The 19949-nt window shown below is 41.3% G+C and overlaps 1 protein-coding gene across 1 annotated transcript in view; it reads right to left on the bottom strand.

The window, feature by feature from the left end:
- Positions 1-19949, bottom strand: part of PLCB4 (phospholipase C beta 4) — a 331441-nt gene that overhangs the window by 75988 nt on the left and 235504 nt on the right. The window contains exon 17 of the mRNA XM_030196321.1: positions 2415-2505. Coding sequence (XP_030052181.1) covers positions 2415-2505 — 91 coding nt within the window. The remainder of the gene's footprint in view (positions 1-2414; positions 2506-19949) is intronic.

Below are 19949 nucleotides of genomic sequence, written 5' to 3'. Positions count from 1 at the left end.
GTGGTCTGGAGTGGTTTCTGTCAGGCTTTCAAGGCAGAAACTAGGTTTGTGAGCCCTTGGGCCACTGCCATGGAGTAGCAGTGGTAGGCAAAACCACCCCACACCAGAGACAAGGCAGAACTCTGACAGAAACAGCTAGACTTCACCTGCGCTTGGCCGCCCTTCCCCGGGAGTTGAGCCCCTGGGTACAGGCGGCCGGCAGGACTTACCAGACAGAACAGGCACTGGATACCAACTAGGCTGAACAGGGACTGAGGGTCAGAGGGGAAAGGAATATACATGGGCAGCAAGGCAGGAAACTGGGCTAGGACTCACAGACAGACAATACTACACAAAAGCAGGAAATGGACAAGCTACAGGACAGGAACTGAAAGCTGCCACGCAGCCACTGAAACAGGGTACAAATACTGACAGACAAGAGACAGGACTGAAAGCTGCAGAGCAGCAACTAAGCAAGAGACACAGACAAACAGAAACTAGACAAGGAATACAGACCAGAAACATGACTAGGGAAATAAGCAAATAAACCTAAGCTAAACTACACACAGACTAACTAGAATCAGACAAGGACTAAACAAGAAACCAGACTAGGCAGAAGTGCAACAAAGCACCAAAAAACCAGGGACCTTAGACGATGCAAAGGCAAACTCAGAAGGTTCCAGGTGGTAATAAACCCAACAGCAGCTGAAACTCAGCTGCAGGAATCATGAGGCAGCTACGGGTGAGGTTAGCTGCCAAACTTCAAACCAAGTCTGGAGGGCTGGAATATCTGGACCGGACCGGACCAGAAAGAAAGTCTGGAAAGTCTATGGCAGCCACCGGTTCTGGCCACCAGAGGGCAAGAGGAACACAAACCAAGACAAAGGGAGAAAGCATACTGAAGCACAGAGAGGCTTAGCACACACAGGTGCAGTATAGTGGAGTAATCAGAGCCATGCTGGAAGCAGCCAGCACACAGAGACAGAGAAAGAACTAACTCAGGAAGAACAGACAGAAGCCAGCTCGGAAGCTGACTGCCAGAAATAAGGTGAGTCTGAGAGGGGTCACGACCACAATCATGACAGTTTCTAATGAATTTAATATGTAGCTGTGTTTCTTTTTCCCCAGATTATTGCTTATCAGATCAGCTTTAAAAACATGGCTGGCTCTGGAAAGTGTTAAGAAAGGCTAAGTGGGACTCCTGATACAGTGATGGTAGATATAGAAGGAGATGTTACTGTTTTTAGTTACTGTTTATGTTAAACTGGGTTTTAATTTGTTTTACTATAGGTAGCGTATTGGGAGAGGGAGGGCCTAAAGAGATTTAAGAATTTAGAATGCTTCCTTGTGAAACATAGCACTATGTCAGAAGCTTTTCTGTGTTAGAGATGCAACAGAATAAAAACACGGCAGAAGTAGCCCCCTTAACGACAAAACACAAGCAGCAACAACAAAAAGAAAGGAAGAGGTAGATCAATGTTCCAAAACAAGTGGTTATCTGCTAAAAAGTGACTCAATGCAGAACTGCATGTTGACCTCACATGCACTTGTCTCAGGAGTCAATTACATAGTCCTAATCAAAGTTGATAATTGCAAGCTTGTCCTGTATGACATGCAACCTTATCCCTGCGATTTACACTTGTACGCTGGTGGCTTTTGTATATCAGCTTTTGATGCTGTATTAGTGGAAGTTTCTTTGTCATATTATTATGCAATTATCAGCTTTGGCTGAGGCTGTGTAATTAACTCCTGTGGTGCCGAAACACAGTTCTGCGTCGTCACTTTTTAGCCAATAAACCACTTGTTTTGGAACAACATTGGTCTACCCTCTTGTTCACTTTTCTTGTTAGAGATGCAACAGTTCATATTGAGATAAGCTAATATAGGTACAAAACATAATATCATATGAACGTATACAAGATTAAGCAAGATGAATTGAATTGCAAGAGTCTATGTCAAAATGTAAAAGGACTGATGAGGAATGGAAGCATGAGCATAAGAATATTAAGGGGGTCTTTTACTTAGGCACGCTGGCGTTTTTAGCGCGTTAAAAATAGGCATGCGCTAAATGCTAAAGACGCCCATAGGAATACATTGGCATCGTTAACGTTTAGCGCGCACTAAAAACACCAGCGCACCTTAGTAAAAGACCTCCTGAATGTCTTATAACATATCGTTTTATGACTTACTGTCTGATGGTCCACACACACAAAAAAATGTATATCAACTACCTTTAGAGTTATATTCATGTGGGGGTAGTTCTTTGACTGTAGTTGGATACTAGACCACAATTTGTTGTTTCAATTGCAAAGTTCATTACAGCATATTTTTTTCAAATATATTTCAGTTTTAACCATTCAAAGAAATGTACTGGGTGGTATCTCAAGTGCTCTTTATCCCTTTGTTAATCTGCAGTTCACATGCATTTGACTTACTTTTTTCTACTTCAGGCTTTAGCCTTTTGTTTTTGATGAGTATCTTTCTTTTGAGGTCATTAGGAGAAGGCAGGGGTCTGTTGGCTTCCAGCTATAATAAAAGAAGTGAGAGATGATGCACTCAAGCATAATTTGGTATTTTTCTTAACCAGGGTGAAATAGAAGTCAACCAAATGACGAGCCAACTCGGGAGACGTTGCTTGAAAATCCTTTTATTCAAAGCACCAGGATGAGGACCCGACATGTGGTGGTTGCTTGGACACTGCGTTTTACAGGCATCTTTTATCCTGCTGATACTACTATTCCTACCAGCAATGTTGCATCAGCCACACAACCAATTACTCTAGCTCACAGAGAATTCTGGTGTGACCTCTTGAGGCAGGTGGCTCCATTTGCTGAAACACAGCCCCTGTCGGGTCCTCATTCTGGTGCTTTGAATAAAAGGATTTTCAAGCAACATTTTGAGTTGGCTTGTTATTTGGTTGACCTTTGCTTCACCCTGGTTTGTCTTTCTTCTCCTGAGAGGTTCCCTTCCTGTTTACTGTACTTTCATTAGCACAAGTCACCAATTATTGTTTCTCTCTGAAACTTCAACTCAGAATGACACCATTATTTTTTTCCCCATTTAGAATTTTCATGCAATCTTAAAATATAAAAATAATATATAAAAATATAGCACTCAGGCACACACATTAGTGCTTAAAAATGCATACTGTATTAACAATATCTACCTTTCATTTTCTTGCAATTTTATCTATGAAGATATCAAACATAAATATGTTTGCATGGTCTGAATTAAGGGAGCATAGCTATGCTACACTATACTATACTATATTATATTATAAAATGTCTTATAGTCCACATTTTTCTGTTAAGATTCAATGTGGATTACAATAAAAAAAAAAACCTCCCACAAATGGAGTAAAATCCAGCTTACACCAAAAAGATATAGGTTTACTGAAAATAAATTTTTAAATTTTTAGGAAACAGCAGGTAAGAGCTAGATCTTTTATGTTGGATGGGCAAACTATTCCAAATTTTTGTACTTAAAAGAATGTTCCACATATTTTGTTTCAGATTTGTTCTGCTTTATAATTATCAGTTTTCCAAAACAGAAATACATACACAACTCCAGGGCTGTCCAATGTACAGATGTTCAACATACAGTTCAACATACAGATATGACTACGGGAAACATTGCAAGGTTATCTCACTTTATCTCAGAGCTCCCACTGAATACAATAGGATCTGTAGTGAGGTAAAGGAAGATATCCAGCGACAAAACAGTATAAAACATGCATGTTTACTGTACATAAAATAAAACGCTTCCCTCCAAAAAAGAAAACACCTCCCCTACAATAAATCAAATTTAAAAGAATATAATTAATTATTCTCTCCCAATATCTGTGTGCGGACAGTTCATCACCAAGTCACTTCACCCCAGAGGCAGATACACACCCGAGAATTCATCATATGACACTTCACCACCATGGACAATTCAGCATATATTCAAGCTTCATGCATTCAACTTTTGTATGGAAAAGTTGTGGCAAAAGTGTGGGGAGAGAGTGTGCCGATAATCATGACTTCTTTGTGTAATGTCCAAAGGAAACTAGAAGTACCAGCACACTATAGAATGACATGGGGACAACGTTTGTCCACATCCCCACCCCGTCCCCGCAAATCAAACTCCACCATACTAGTTTCATCAATTTCGATAAAAATCAATCACTCGCTTTTTGTACAAATGAGATTTTGTACTGTTGCGGAGACGGGGTGGGGATGAAGTCTGAGTTGGCGTCCCCATGGTCATTTTCTACAGTACACATTGGCGCCTTTTCTTTAGCACCTAAATATGAGTCTCGTTAAAATTCTTTGCATGTAGAAGTTTCATGAAGGTCATATTTAGGCACAAATGAACAGGCACTGATGCGTGCTGGCTCCCTCCCCCATTTGCCACAAGTTTTTCATGAACATAATTTGAATATATTTAGCTTGAATATGTGATGAAATGTTGCGTGGTGAAATGTCTGTAGTGAAGAAGTGACACGTGATGAACTGTTGCCTGATGAAATGTCATCAAACCCAATTTCTGTATCCCTTCATCCTTTACCTGTTTCTCATAAAAGACAAATAACAACCATGAATCTAGCATGACCCAGATTGGGTTTTTTTTTTTAGGTTTTCTCTCCTTATTTATTCGTTTTTACTTCCTGTGAAGTTTTAAAGGCCCTTTTACTAAAGGATGTTAACCCCTTAGCACGTGGGTTAGTGTGTGAAAACAGACTACTGCACAAACGCATTAAAGCATTTTCTGGTATTTTTTCTGTTTCCATGCGCTAAACTGTGCATTAAATTGTTCTCCAATGGGGTTTGGCACGTGTGGAGCATGGGCCTGGAAGCATTAACCAACTATTGAATTATGATTATTGCACACTAAGGAGTCCTTTTACAAAGGCACGCTAGTGTTTTTAGTGCATGCTAAAAATAAGCATCCGCTAAAGGCTAGAGACACCCATAGAAATATATGGGTGTCTCTAGCGTTTAGTGTGTGCTAAAAATGCTAGCACGCCTTTGTAAAAGATCCCCTAAGGGCCTTATTTTATAAAGGTTATACTCCTAAATTATGAGCATAATCTATTTTAGAATTTAGGAGCATAAATTTAGGAGCAAAACAAGGCCCTAAGTCCTGAATTCTATATATGGAGCCCAGATTTGCGCACACAAGGATGAGCACGCAAATGAATTGAGTTACATGCCCTTAAGTTAATTGGCACCACTTAGGATTTGTACACCCATCTGGCAGCATGCTATTCTATAAGGCATGTTGTCTAACTCTACTAGGGCCTCTTTTACAAAGCGGCAGTAGGCCCAATGTGGGCTTACTGCTCGCTAAACAGGAAGTGCTGCTAGGCTACCGCAACAGCCTTGCGGTACTTCCCACTCCCAGCGCACCGTCATATCTGGCTCTACAAAAATATATTTATTTTGTAGCACCGGGTTGTACCTGGCAGTAATTGGGCAGTAACGTGCACTGCCCAGATACCACTGGGTTAGCGCAGGAGCCCTTACCGCCACCTCAATGGGTGGCAGTAAGGGCTCCCCCAGAAATGGCTGCTCATCAAGTGCTTTACTTGCCGCATGTCCATTTCCCACACATAAGAGCCTACCCTTTTACCAGCTGCGGTAAAATGGGGCCTCGGCATGTGTCAAAAACATACGCCAACGCATGCTCCCTTTTGATGCAGCTTGGTAAAAGAGGCCCCTAGTGCGTAACTCAAAAGGGGCTTGGCCATAGGCATGTCAGGGGTATTCCAAAAAGTTGTGTGCATAGCTACAAAATACTGCCACAGAGTGCCTAACTTAGGTGCCAACATTTACACCAGGTTCCAGCAGCTGTAAGCCTAGCACCTAAAGTTAGGTGTGGGAATTAGTACTAAATGGAATTCTATAAAGGGTATGCGCCCTTTATGGAATCACACTTAGTGCAGATTTTTTTCCAGTGATGAATTCTGAATGCCATTTATAGGATCCCCTCCTATCTGGCTAATGCAGAGTTAACGCAGAAAGCACTAAGGATTTTCTTTTACTAAGCTGTGATAGCATTTTTAGCTTGTGGTAGAAATCAGCTGGCGGTAAGCGACGAGATGCCCACAGGAGGAATATAATGGCTGTCTCTGCGTTTACTGCCAGCTGATTTCTACTGCGAGCTAAAAATGCTACCGCAGCTTAGTGAAAAACCCCCTAAGTGTTCCTGAATTAACTTTTAACAGGTACCTTGTGCTAATGGGAACCATAGGCATCGACTCCGTGGGTGCTGTGGGTGCTCGAGCACCCCCAATATTTCGCTGACCGGAAGTTCCCTTCCAGCCCAGAATTTTAAAAGTCCCTCCCTCCGAGTTCCAGGGCCCCCCCGCCCCTCCATCCCTCCGTCTGTCCAAATTTTTAAAGCCATCTTCTTACCTCGTCAGGGTGTTACGGCGGCAGCTGCACGCAGTGAAATGCTTGCAGGCTCGCGCTTCAGCCTTCCCTCGTCTGTCTCTCAGCCCTGGTCCCGCCCTTGCGGAAAAAGGAAATGAGGGCGGGACCAGAGCTGAGAGACAGACGAGAGAAGGCTGAAGCGCGAGCCTGCACGTTTTTCACTGCGTACAGCTGCCGCCGTAACACCTTGACGAGGTAAGAAGATGGCTTTTAAAATCTGGATGGAGGGGCGGGGGGGCCCTGGAACTCGGAGGGAGGGGCGGGGGGATGGAGGGAGGAGGGGGGCCTGGAACTCGGAGGGAGAGGGGGGGGGGCTGGAATGGGGGGAGGGGAGGGGAGGGGAGGGGAGGGCGGGGGGAATGCACTACCTGTAAAAAAAAAAAATTCAGCTTCCCCAATCATTTTAAAAAGTCGGCTCCTATGATGGGAACATTAGTACACAACCTGCAAATAAAATGAAAAAGCCCTCCAAAAGTGCCATGTTAAATCTGGGCTTAGCATGTGGTAAAGTCTCATGTTATAATAAGTTAAGTCCTAGATTTTACCACACTGTAGTAAAAGGGCCCCCTGGTACTTTATCTTCCAGCATATAGGGCCCCTTTTACTAAGCCGTGTAGGCGCCTGCACACGCCCAACATGCGCCAAAATGGACTTACCGCCTGACTACCGCATGGCTCTTGCGGTAATTTCACTTTTGGCGCATGTCTGCTATGCACGTCTGCAAATTATGTTTTATTTTTGGACGTGTGCCAAGTGGCATCTGATGCACGTAGGTTTATGGCTGGCGGTAAGGTCAGAGACCCAAAATGGACACACGGCAATTTTGATTTTGCCGCACGTTCATTTTCAAGAAAAAAAGGGGGCGTTTTTACAGGCACGCTGAAAAATGATTGTGCGCGCACCCAAAACCCGCGCCTACACTAACGCAAGCCACTTTTCAGCGAGCCTTTGTAAAAGGACCCCATAATTTGCACAGTTGGTTAAATGTTTACACACTGCTTAGCTAAGGTCATACATAGTTTTAACAAAGACAAAATGTTGAATTTGAAACATGTGTGCAGGGGGATTAGTTTCTTCAGGATCACCCCATCTGTTGCAAGGTCTCATGCAGGATTTTTATCTATATGCAACTGTAGGAATGGCCAAAACAGTCTTCTTCCATTTCGGAAAAAAAAAAAAGCAAAGGTATCCAGGAACAAAAAAAGGAGCAGACAAAATAAATAAATAAATAAATAAATAAATAAATAAGATATATTATTTAATAAGATTTTAATTAAATTATAAAATACAAAGGAAAAAGAAAAAAAACTATGCGAGCTGTTCCTTTAACTTTTACAAGTCTCAGAAAATAATTTTCAAAGCCAATTCTGTGGATGAAAAAGCATTTTACATGTAGAAATAGGCGCTTTGAAAATTACCTACTCTCCCATGAAGGCAAAATTACTTGTCAAGTGCTCACGGGGGCAGAGAAAGGGCAGATTATGCAATGACTTATCTAGCTTTCTATAATTAAAAGTACAATCTGCTTCTGAGAGAAAATTATCCACAGAGAAAACAGGCACAAATGTCTGTGGGAATTTTTCTGGGAGGCAATAATTAAAACTAATGTTGTCCAATTTGGAGAAGTCATTTAATTTCATGGGTGCAGTATGGAAACAAAATTCTGTTCTCAAGCAAAAAGTGAAGTGTTTAGTTGGGAGAATCTATAAAATATACTTGCATATTTCAAAACTGTCCCCCGCCTCCACCCCAATATTCAATATCCAGGTTAGATTCGGCTGGATATTAAGGTAAAGTTTAAGGGTCATGGATTTGATATACCACCTTTCTGTGGTACAACATACTATATGCAGGTATTTTCAATGCCAGGAGCACTGGAATTGAAATTATACAGATGATGGCCAATATTCAGTGCTGGCACCCACGGAACTAAGCGGGCAAAAACAGGACTACCTTTTGTGTGGTCCTACCTGCCCAGTTAGCTATACAGGCACCAGTACTTATAGCTGATGGCTGCATAACTACCAGTACCTCCCCAGCTCTATTCATAGACTGCCCTGACACCAACTACACAGTGCAAAAAATAAATCAAGTTTGCTAAGCTTCAGGTACCAAGCTATGATGATATGTTCCCATACAATATGTAATTATAAATTGAAACCTGAAAGCTCCCAAAATGGCTCACTTTAACATGACATAATCCTTAATAGAGTCTCCTTTAAAATCTTTGGTTTCATTGATGAATGTAGGAGAAAAAGAATAACAGGAAAAAACTCTCCAAGCTCAAGCGTTGTCACAATCTGGCATGGCATTGAGAATTCAGAATGGCTGGAGTTATTAAATGATAGTTCATTAGTAGGGAATTGAATAGCGCAGCTCTAGTAGAATATTGTAAACAAGAAATTATCCCTAGAGGGCTTTGTATGCCTAGAGGACCAAGAATATTTTTGGAAGATGAAGCTTTTGTTGCTATATGGAACAGTGTATTGAATCATTGCACGTTAGATTTAATATGGAACAGTGTATATTGAACCACTGTGTGTTAGATTTAATGTTACTATTGATAGAAACTCTTCAAGAAAAAAAGGAATAGAAAAATACAAAATTAGAGGAAAGATTATTTAGATTTTTAATCATCATGGGATTATGATGAATCCTTTCAAGATTTTGATAGTAAATTGGACAAATTTTGAAAAGAAATTAAGAGTGGTCAAAGTTAATTAGTTGCGGGGCCGGTCTTAGCAAGTGCAGGGCCCTGTGCAGACCAATTTGGTGGGGCCCCATCCTAGCCCCTCCCCACCCTAGCCCCGCCCCACCCTAGCTCCACCCCATTGATAAGATAATTCCATTTTTAGAAAATTTTTTATTTATGAAATTTCAAATAAAGACAAATGAAGCTAAACTTGTACAACTTGTACAAAAAAACTGATTGAAATAAAAAGCACAATGCTATCATGAACCCCCCCCCCCTCCCCAGACCTAAGAGAAATCTGATCATTTCTATAGATCACCTATTAGGGAATCATTGATATAAATATAACAAATAAGAAATATTGAAGTAAAATAAAGAAAAAAATGAATGATTGAAAAAATTCATCTGCTCTTTTTCTATTTCTATATTGCAATAAAAATTGAACAAAATAACACAAATGCATACAAAAAGAATCCAGAGCCTGGACTTTTCTTCTTAATCCTCTTAACTATTGGGCTATTCCTTCACTCCATAAAAAAGGAAACTAAATAAATAGCAAGCGTTATAAGATACATCTTTAAAATTGTGAAACAGTATACAAAAGCTATCATTACCTTGCCCGAATGGCATAAACTGTAGCCCTGTTGCTCCTCCACTTTATTTTAAGGCGTACGCACTCGCACCAGCAATGGCCGCTCACCTCCGACCAGGCTCCAGCTTTTCCCGCTCAGTGGCTCCCGCCCTCGCGGAAACAGGAAATACATCATCAGAAGGTGGGACATTGAGTGGGAAAAAGCTGGAGGTGAGCTGTCGCTGCAACTGTCTGTCGACTGTCAGGGCTGTCGCTCGCTGCAACTGTCGGGGTCTGGGGAGCTGACAATGGGCCCAAGCAGGGGGTGTGCGCCGGTGGCAGGAGCGGAGTGGCCGAGCGGGATCATTGATGCAGTCTGAGCAGCGGAGGTCGGAGGCAGAGTTGAGAGGCGCGCTGCACGGGGCCCCCTTAGGCACGAGGCCCTATGCGGCCGCCTCTGCCTAAGACCGGCCCTGATTAGTTGCATTAAGATCAGAAAGACTATAGTGGGGGAGTTTGCATATGTTTGGATGAAACCTAAAGACAAAAGTAATAATGGACAACAGAAACAAGTTGGGTTGGAGTTATCATTGGATTCTTCAAGTGGCGAAGATAGTGGGAGTGAAAAATCAGGGGAGGGCAGACAAACAAGGGATCTCAAAAAAAATATTAAGGAGTTTGGAAGAACCGTGGAAGACAAGGCCAAACAGGATCGTTGGGACAGGGGAAATTTGTCTAGCTATACTGTGACTGCCACAGAGAAGTCTTTGTTATCGAAGGGCTTACCTTTGTCTCTACACAAAAGCATGATCCTTTTCAATTTAGAGTAGACTTTGAAAAGTTCATACGCACCCTTCAATTGAAAATATATTTTGTTGATGATTTGAACTCTAGAAGAGCTTACTCTGATGTTTGGAATAAGAGTGCATGGACTTCTCCAGGGCTTTCGATCCTGTTATTCATACATTTCAGGAACTAGTTCTTCATGATGTTGCTAAGTTTGAACGGTGTCCATATTATCTACAGAATTTAACTGCTCAAGAACATTTGGAATTAAAACACCTGGAGTTCTGAAGCTTCTATTGTGATACGGTGGATTGACAAAGGAAGAACTATAGTGGTACTAAATAAATCTGATTACATGCAGGAAGTGCTTCGCCAGCTTTTGTATATAGCAGTATACAGAGTAGTGGATTATAATCCTACTTTTCAGCTTTTGGAAAAAAAATTGATGTTTTGACAGCTGAGGCAAGAAAATTGGGTTTTCTCTCAATTAAAGAGTATGTATATATAAATTATAAAAATTCTAAGATACAAATGTTTTACATTTTGCCTAAGATTCATAACAGCCTGTAGAATTCTCTAGGCCGCCCTACTGTTTCCTCTAGAGATTCTCTTCTTGAACGGGTGTATAAATGTGTAGATTGCTTCCTATGACCTGTGATTTCCCAGATTCCTTCCTATGTAAAAGATACCACCCATTCTTTGAATTACTTTGCTCAGTTACAGGATATACCAGATGATGTGTTGCTACTGACTCTGGATATGTAGTCACTATACAGTTTAATTTGTCAAACTGAGGCACTTAAGGTTTTGGACATGGCTTTAAACACCTACCCTCACTCTCATCAAGTTTTCTCTGAATCTTTGCTCGTTGGCTGCATTAGCATTACAGAATAATCATTTTGTATCTGATAATCGGATAGGGTGAAGCAAAAAAAGTAAACCCCTAGAGCTTTTTGCTGTTTTTTCAGCAACCACTTGGAATTTTAATGTGACATTTTACAGCTGTATTTGTTGTTACTATCTACGTTTATGTGCTGAGTGGAATGAAATTATATTTAAACATGGAAAAGTTAGACTTTTTAGCATGATCACCCAGCGATATTTGCACGTTCAAAAATGTTTGCCCTGTAACACTACCATTATTTGAAAAAAAAAAGAAAAATATGGGGTACCAGTTTACTGTTAATGACTTCACAGTCATGTAGACTTTTGACTGGGGAGTAATGTTGGAGGCCTATCACAAGCTCCACCCAAAGCTGCAAACAGTTGCAGAACTCAAGGAAGCACTGCAGATGATCTGGGACAGTCTGCCACAGGAACCGATCAACAAGACTGTTAAAAAGTCCCCAAGGCAACTGAAAGCCTGTGTTAAAGCTTGAGGTAGACATTCAGCATTCACAGTAACTGCAAAATTCTCACACATTGTTAACTGTATCATTTGAATGATGTTATTTTGCTGTGTTTTAGCTCGAACATTTTAATGTGCAAAATTCAGTAGGTAGCAATGCTAAAACATTAGTAACATCAACATTAACCTAGATCAATGATCCTTCTTTCAGTTTCACATCACATATGTAAGTTCATTTAACCCATACGTTTCACCCTTTTAGAAGCTGCCCTGTATCTTCAGTACCCCTTACTACTTTGTTTTATATGGTCTGATAACAACCCCCGTTGCTAATGTAAGCCACAATGAACCAATGTAAGTTGGAAATTGTGGGGTATAAAAATAAATAGCTTAAGATAATTAAATGTTGTTTAATCGTAATATGTAAGCTTAATGACTAAATAAGTACATCAAATTTCTCGTTGAAATTCAAAGCGTTTACGTTTCAAAGCGGTGTGAAAATGGATGCATTGTTTGACCCCTTGATTTGTTTATGGCAGATTTTGAGCAACGCTGGATATATTTTTCCAATAAATATTGGTTGGTGCTATGTTGGTATCGGTATATTGATGATATGTTTTGATATAGACTGGTACAGTACTGGGACTACAAGAGTTTATAGTAGAATTGTATAGATGTCATCTTACAATTAAATTTGAATAAAATTATGATTTGTGTGAGATTATGCTTTTGGATATTAAAGTGCAACATCATCATGGACCATTAAAAACCATGGTCTACATAACACCTACAGACAAAAACACTTTGCTGAAGTATGATAATATGTATCCTTTTCATACAAAGAACAGTCTTCGTTTTTCTCAATTTTTACGCTATTGCTGTATCTGTGACTCGGATGAACAGTATGCATTTTCAGAGAGTGATCTTATGGATAAATTTACAGATAAAGGCTATCCCAGGAAGATTATAAAGAATGCATACTATGAGCTTTGTTGAATAACAGAGGCTTGTTGCTACAATTGAGTTTCCTGGATGTATCTGCATCTATGGTATCTTGTGTGTTGAAATACACTGGCCAGTTCTATAAAGAAATCTTGGGGGGGGGGGGGGGGGGGGGGCTTTCTGTCTATTCTGAATTCGATAATTCTTATGCTTGAATATGAATCTGGCTGAATCTGGTAGCTAGATTATGCAAATTGGATGTTTGGACAACTGGCGCTATTTCTACCGTGGGACACAAGAAATGTGCTCTATTTGTGATATGACTGATGAAGGTACTGTGTTTTGGTCAAAGAAATGTAACTGAATGATTAAGTTATCTTGCTCTACAACATACAATTTGATGAATGTAATTTATATTATTCATTGTTCCTGTGACTTGCTGTATGCTGGCCAGACCTCTTGGTCTTTTAAGACTAGAATGATTAAACATCGTCATTGTGCGAATACTGGGAAGCAGAAAACCCCCATGTTTCATCATTGTAGAAGGCTGCAACACAACTTTGAGGAACTCCGGTGTATGATCATTGATCAACATGTTTCTTTGAGAGGAGGAGATATTAAAAGATGGTTGCATCAATGAGAACAACAATGTATCTGTAGATTAGATACTAAAGAACCTGATAGTCTGAACAGGGCCATTGGAATGCATTTTTCTTATTCTGCTCCTTTTAAATCACTTTTTCATTGTCTAACAATAAGCCAGCATCTTTAAACCCTCATCACCATCTTGCTGTCTTACGTTAATGTGATAGTTCCACCTCCCGAAACAAGTGGCCCTTGTTGGGGATGTTCATTTGCTCAGTGGTGGATTATCATCTCATGTGTTATAACTCGAGCTCTACTTTTTGAAATTACGGCATTGCTTCTGATGTGAGATTTTGAACTGGAAAGATAATGCTTCTGGATGTGAAGGCGAGCTTCCTGCTGAGATCAACAAGGTTGGGGTATTAGAGTACACAAAACCACCATCAGGTAAGTGCTTTTGAGTATGAATTTCCTTTTTTGAGATATGTGCACAGCTGTTTAGATTTTTGGAATTTAATTTTTTTTTTTGCTTTTGGACACCAGGTTGGTTGGTGCTAAAGGTGTGCTGTATAATTCCTTTATGATGCATCAGAGGTGTTTTTGGAACAGTAGGCTTTTCTTCTCCACAGGGTGATTTTCTTGTGCAGTTTTTTTCTTGCTGTTCTTTTTTCTCTGATTTTCATCAATGAAAATGATGATGATAACAAAGGAAACTATATTAAGGATTTTGGCATGTTAAAGTGAGCCATTCCAGGAGCTTTGAGGTTTCAATTTTTATAATTAAATATTGTATGGGAATGTCACATCATACCTTGGTTCCCGAGGCTTAACAAACTTGACTGATTTTTTGCAGCGTATTTACTGTCTGCTCTCCTATTTTTGTAAGATGCCAACTACATAGTTCCATGGTAGTCAGAGGTGATATTCAGCAGCATTGTGTGATTAAGTGCCACTGAACGTCCAGGAATGGCCCACTGAGTGAGTTTTAAGTAAACAGAAGCCTCTTCCCCTGCTTAAACCCTGTTGAGTACTGACACCTGTCATGTTCAGTGTATTCTTGAGGATAGACACTGGTTCCCAAACGTGGTCCTGGAGGCACCACAGTCAGCCAGGTTTTCGGGATATCAATAGTGAATATTAAAGAGAGAGCTTTGCATGCAGTGGAGGCAGTGCATGCAAATCTCTCTCATTAATATTCATTATGGATATCCTGAGAACCTGGCTGACTGGGATGTCTCCAGGACCAGGTTTCAGAATCACTGGGATAGGACATAGGGGGTAGAAATGATACTCCCAGAGTTTAGAAATGCCAGGCACCACTGAAAGAACAGTTTAACACAGATATCATGTAATGGTCTGTTTACTAAGCCGCGCGGCACTGCCGACTCAACCCATTCAAAGTGAAAGGGGTGTGTCGGCACTAGTGCACAGTCAGCCATGCTACCGGCTTAGTAAACCCCAGCATATAATAAACTATTTTGCAATATCCGTATGCTGTTTTTTTTTCCCCAATCGTGAGGTAATGAAGCTATTAAAAAGAAATACATACCATATGAACAAACCAAAACATGCATTAGTCATGCATCATGGCGGTCACTGGCTCTGGGCAGTACTGTGTTCCTTTTCACTAACAGCACATAGACTGACAGGTGGATTTCCAACTAACACATCCTTTGACATATAGCTCAGACACAGGTACAATGAATCTGTTTTCGACCATACAGGGAAACTGTATGAGATGAGATACTTTGCACAATATTCAGTGACAAATAGGTGGCCTCCATCAGGGTGTAGTGCACAGGAACAGGGAGGAGGATTCATACCATACGGTGGGACAACTGCGTTAATACAGTGTACGCATGTGGATGTTCCTGTTGCTTCTACGTCTGATGGCCAAAAAGCTGCTGCCTTCGCATTCTTTGCGGCTGGTGCCACTGCACATTCTTGGATGGTGGATCAAGGGGGGCACAATCTGCATCTTCACATGCCAAGATGAGGAAAATCTATTATGGTTTGTGGATGATGGAGCTTTCCCAGTGCCGAGTTGTCACTCATTAACCTTATGAATGTGATGGCAATGAACAACCTACTCTTTGAAAAAAGTCATTTTCAATCAGCACAACATCAGAACAGTTGAACAAGACCTCTGATACCTTGCTCTGCTGGCAGATGTAATCCCAGCTTTCCCTCCCAGACTTCTTTTAAGAGGTAAACCATTAACTCTTGGTCACCTATTACTCAGTCTTAAATAGTAACATCATGATACCCCATTGCTTGCAAAATGTTCTAATGGGCATTTTAACAATGGATTATCATATTTCATATATTATTTATAAAGTATATAAATATAACATTTGTAGGGTTGTCAAAGTCACTGCAGTATCAAATTTATAATGTAAACCTTTCAGTGTCACCGGTTCTTTGTGCTCCAGAAGGCTTCAGCTTAATTCAGAACTGAATTTTCTAAATTGTACTTTTTTCCTTTCATTAATTGTTTTTAATCTTATGTTTTCCCAGCTCAACTTCACAATGTTAGCAACAATTTGTTTCCTCTTCTTAACTGAACAGCAAACTTTTCTCTGCTGTTTTACAGAACGTGCCTTGGAGGCCAGTGCACGCATGACACGGTCAACTTGAACAGTGAACTGTGCATTAAACAAAGAAAACATTAGCAGAAAAGATCTAATCTTATGATGATAAAAAGGAAGTAGAAAGCTGTAGCAATATACAAAAGAGTGACAGAGAATATGGAGGTGGAAGTTAATTTTAAAATAGGGATTCTATAAAAATGCACTTATTTTATGCCTATATGGTCATTTATTCATGGTCTTTATAAACAGCAGTGGCGTAGCCAGGAATTTGTTTTATAGGGGGTGCATCTTCCACTCCCCTCCCCGTGCCGCCTCTTCCCAAGTACCTTAAAATCATCTCTATTGCAGCCTTCAACCAGGCAGCGGTAATCATAGGCTGCCTGCAACCTGCACCGGGACTTCCTCCCTGAACTGTCCCGCCCTTCATAAAACAGGAAGTTGTGTCAGAAGGGGCGGGACACTTCAGGGAGAAGTCCTGGTGCAGGCCACAGGCAACCTATGAGTGCCACTGCTGCTGCCCAGGTGAAAGTGTAAAACATGGATTAGATGTGGAAAATGCTTTATAAATTTTCCCCAGTAGTAATACAGGCTGTGCAAGATAAGGCAATCTTGGTGCAATTATATAAAAAGGAAGCAGGTGGGAATAATATTTGTGTGAATTTTAAAGGTATAAAACAAGGTCATAGCTAGCTATGTGCGGCTGCACAGGGAGCAAGGGAAGCCAGAACCCCAAAATTGTGCCCTCTCCATTGGCTGATGTCATGAAAGTGAATGGGGTGGGAACATGATGGGAGTACTTGGGGGCACGTCGCACAGGGCACATTTTCTACCTGTGACGCTCCTGGTATAAAGATACAGATGGTAAAGCTGTAGTAGGGAGACCTTGAAAGGTATTGGCTTCATATCTAGAAAACTCCAGGAAATCTTAATAGGGGAATGGGCAGGCATATGTTAGGAGTAGTAATTTAGGTGAGGCAGGGAAAGGAACTGAGGGGGTCCTTTACTAAAGTGCAGTAAATAGTTAATGCACAAATTAACATGCGATAACTGTTACGGCACATGCACTGTAACTGCTGATCTACTGGCATGACGGCACGTGCTAATTAATGCGTTAACTGCATATTGGGTTAGGAGGCAAGAACTAGGCAGGTCATGGGCGGGCACAATACTGGTTAGTACTCATTGTCACTTGTGCAGTTAGAGTGAGTTCACTTACTCCTTCCTCAAAGTGCATCCATGGCAACTGCAAACAGGTTTAATGCACGCTAAAACATATTTCAGTGTGGAAGGGCACACCCCCAACAATTACTGCGCTTTAGTGTTAAACCTTTACGCACTTTAGTAAAAGAACCTTAAGTATAGGTAGAGAATACGGCCAAACAGTACAGAACCATGAAGAGTTCTGCTCAACAGCACAACAAAGCATTCTTTGCTACACCAAACTCCCGACTATTTCCATTCACTCAGCTGAAAGCTGTCTAGTTTACTTGATATGAAACCCTTACTCCTGGTTCCACTTCCACCATTTATTAAATGGGGTTATATATCAACTGATGAAGGGCTCTATTTTCAAATATTTCACTAACTGGCACATCTGGTCATTCAATTATTTGCTCATTTAAGGGCTTTATTGCTAAAGGTTGGTGCGTGTTATTGGCCATTAGCATACACTAAGGGGTCCTTTTACCAAGCTGAGGTAAAAAGGGCCCTGCACTAGTGGCGGGGGCCATTTTTACTGCAGCGGGTAAAAATGGCTGAAAATAGCCATGACCACGTGGTAAGATTACTCTTACTGTGTGTGTGGCCATGTGTAAGGGGAGTATTTACCACCACCCATTGAGGTAGCAGTAACAGCTCCCATGCCAACCCGGAAGTAAATAGGTAGTGCACAGCGCTGCCCGATTACCACCAGACAATTTTCTCTAGTGCAAGAAATGGCGCGCACTGGAATTATTGCTGGCAACTGTGTTGAGATGGGGGTAGCTCCAGATTAACGTGTGGTAAGCCTGCATTGGGCTTTCCGCTGCTTTGTAAAAGGGCCCCTAAGTGCCACATAGACCATAGGTATAAAACAGGATGTGTAGCGTTTAGGGGTCCTTTTACTAAGCTGTGGGAAAAAAGGGCCCTGCGGTAGCGGTGAGGGCCTTTTTTCCCCACTCGCCAGGGCCCTTTTTACTGCAGCAGGTAAAAATCCCTTCCGCTCCACTCCCAAATGGTCAAGCAACAAGATAACTCTTACCACGTGGCCATGCAATGGGAAGCACTTACCGCCACCCATCAGGGTGGTGGTAAGGACTCCCACGGTAACCTGGCAGCATGTGGTGACGCCTGATTATCACTGGGTTAGCAGCACGCTATTAAAAAAAATGTACAGCACGCTAGAAACGGCACACGCTCAAGCCAGAAATACCGCTGGCGGCCGCATTGGGCTGTCTGTAGTCTCAAGTTAGTATGTGGTAAGCTCGCGTTGGACTTACTGACACTTTGTAAAAGGGCCCTTTAGTGTGCGCTAATGTCCGTTAGTGTGCGCTAAACCTTAGTAAAAGGATCCCTTAATTTCTGTCTGAATTGAAACAGGCATATAGGTGGTTATCGTACAAGCATCTTCAGGTGTTGATTGCTTACATGTGTAAATGGTGATCTCAGAAAGCTGCTGTTTATGGATGGATATCAACACCGTGTATGGGGAAAAAATGCCTGGTTGGGTTTTACATGAATTGAAAGGCATGCACAGATTTTAAAAAGTGTTTGTCTTGGCCAGGGCTTTTACATGAGGGATTAAATGAGGCATTCTCCCCCATTATTTAATTTCTGCCTCCAAAGTGATAGAAAATAAAAATGTGGCCTCATTATTTAATTGGCAGCATTTATAGGTTGTGTGTGTGGAAGCACCAACATTCACACTTGGAAGTTGTGATATCACCGCTTCCACATGGAAGCTACCGAGTTTGTGCCACTTATTTTTCCCACATATATATTTGTACAATGGCTGCTCTGGTTGTGCATGCTGGCAAATATGCATGCAATCCTACATGTCCTTATAGTATTTTACATTAGGCTCTATGTTTGATAGAGCCTTTTGCAAACTATCACTGGCTGTCTCAATTCCAATGAATGTTTTATGTAAAATAGTCTAGTAAGATTTTGCACACAGAACAAATTAGGGGCCCTGTTTACTAAGTAGCGTTATAGGTGCGTTAATATTTTTAATGCGCGTTAACCATGTACACGCGTTAATCATGTATGTGCCTACAATATCCCTATAGGCATCTACATGGTTAGCGCGTGCATTAAGTGTAGGCGTGTTAAAAACACTAATGCACCTTAGTAAACAGGACTCTAAGTACATAAATTCTGAGGTAATAAAGGCCAAAGTGTCATCTTCTTCATCTGCATAGCATTTTCTAAATTTAAATTCACTGGTTTACCATAACACTCACACCATTAAACAGATCACATTTTTTCAAGTTTTTGTTTCATTTGAAATAAGTCCAATTTTCTTATAATAGGGGTGAGTCAATTATGGCCCATGGGCTACAACTGGCATATGAGCACCTTTCTTCTGGCCTATCACAGCCCTATGTATCCTGGCTCACTGTGCGCCATCACGTTTCTCTATACCATTGCCGGAGAAGCAAGCTTTGCATACCCTTCCTGCCAACCCCACAATCACTTGTTCGTGCAAACAGCTACCATATATACTCAACTACAAGTCAATCCCATGCATAAGTGGAGGGCAGTTTTAGACCTAAAAATGGTCAAAAATCCTGCCACCCATGCATAAGTGGAGGCTGCCCTCCAGCCCTCACATGGGCTAGCACCTCTCTCCCTCCCTTCTACCTCCAGGGTCCAAAATTGCTCCCTCTCCTCTCTGTCAGCCCATCAATTCAGTGTGCCAATTCTAACTGACCTCTCTGTGTACCTTTAAAAGTAGCTTCCTTAGAGCCACAGCAGTGCGCCAGTCCTCCTAGGCTAGTTGCTGCCTGCCCCGGAGCACTCTCTCCGATTCATCCCGCCAAACAGGAAGTTAATTCAGAGG

This window comes from Microcaecilia unicolor, chromosome 3 (genome assembly GCF_901765095.1).
Source record: "Microcaecilia unicolor chromosome 3, aMicUni1.1, whole genome shotgun sequence".
Classification (NCBI taxonomy): domain Eukaryota; kingdom Metazoa; phylum Chordata; class Amphibia; order Gymnophiona; family Siphonopidae; genus Microcaecilia; species Microcaecilia unicolor.
The sequence above is the reverse complement of the archived record's forward strand: the minus strand, read 5'-3'. Positions and strand labels throughout refer to the sequence as shown.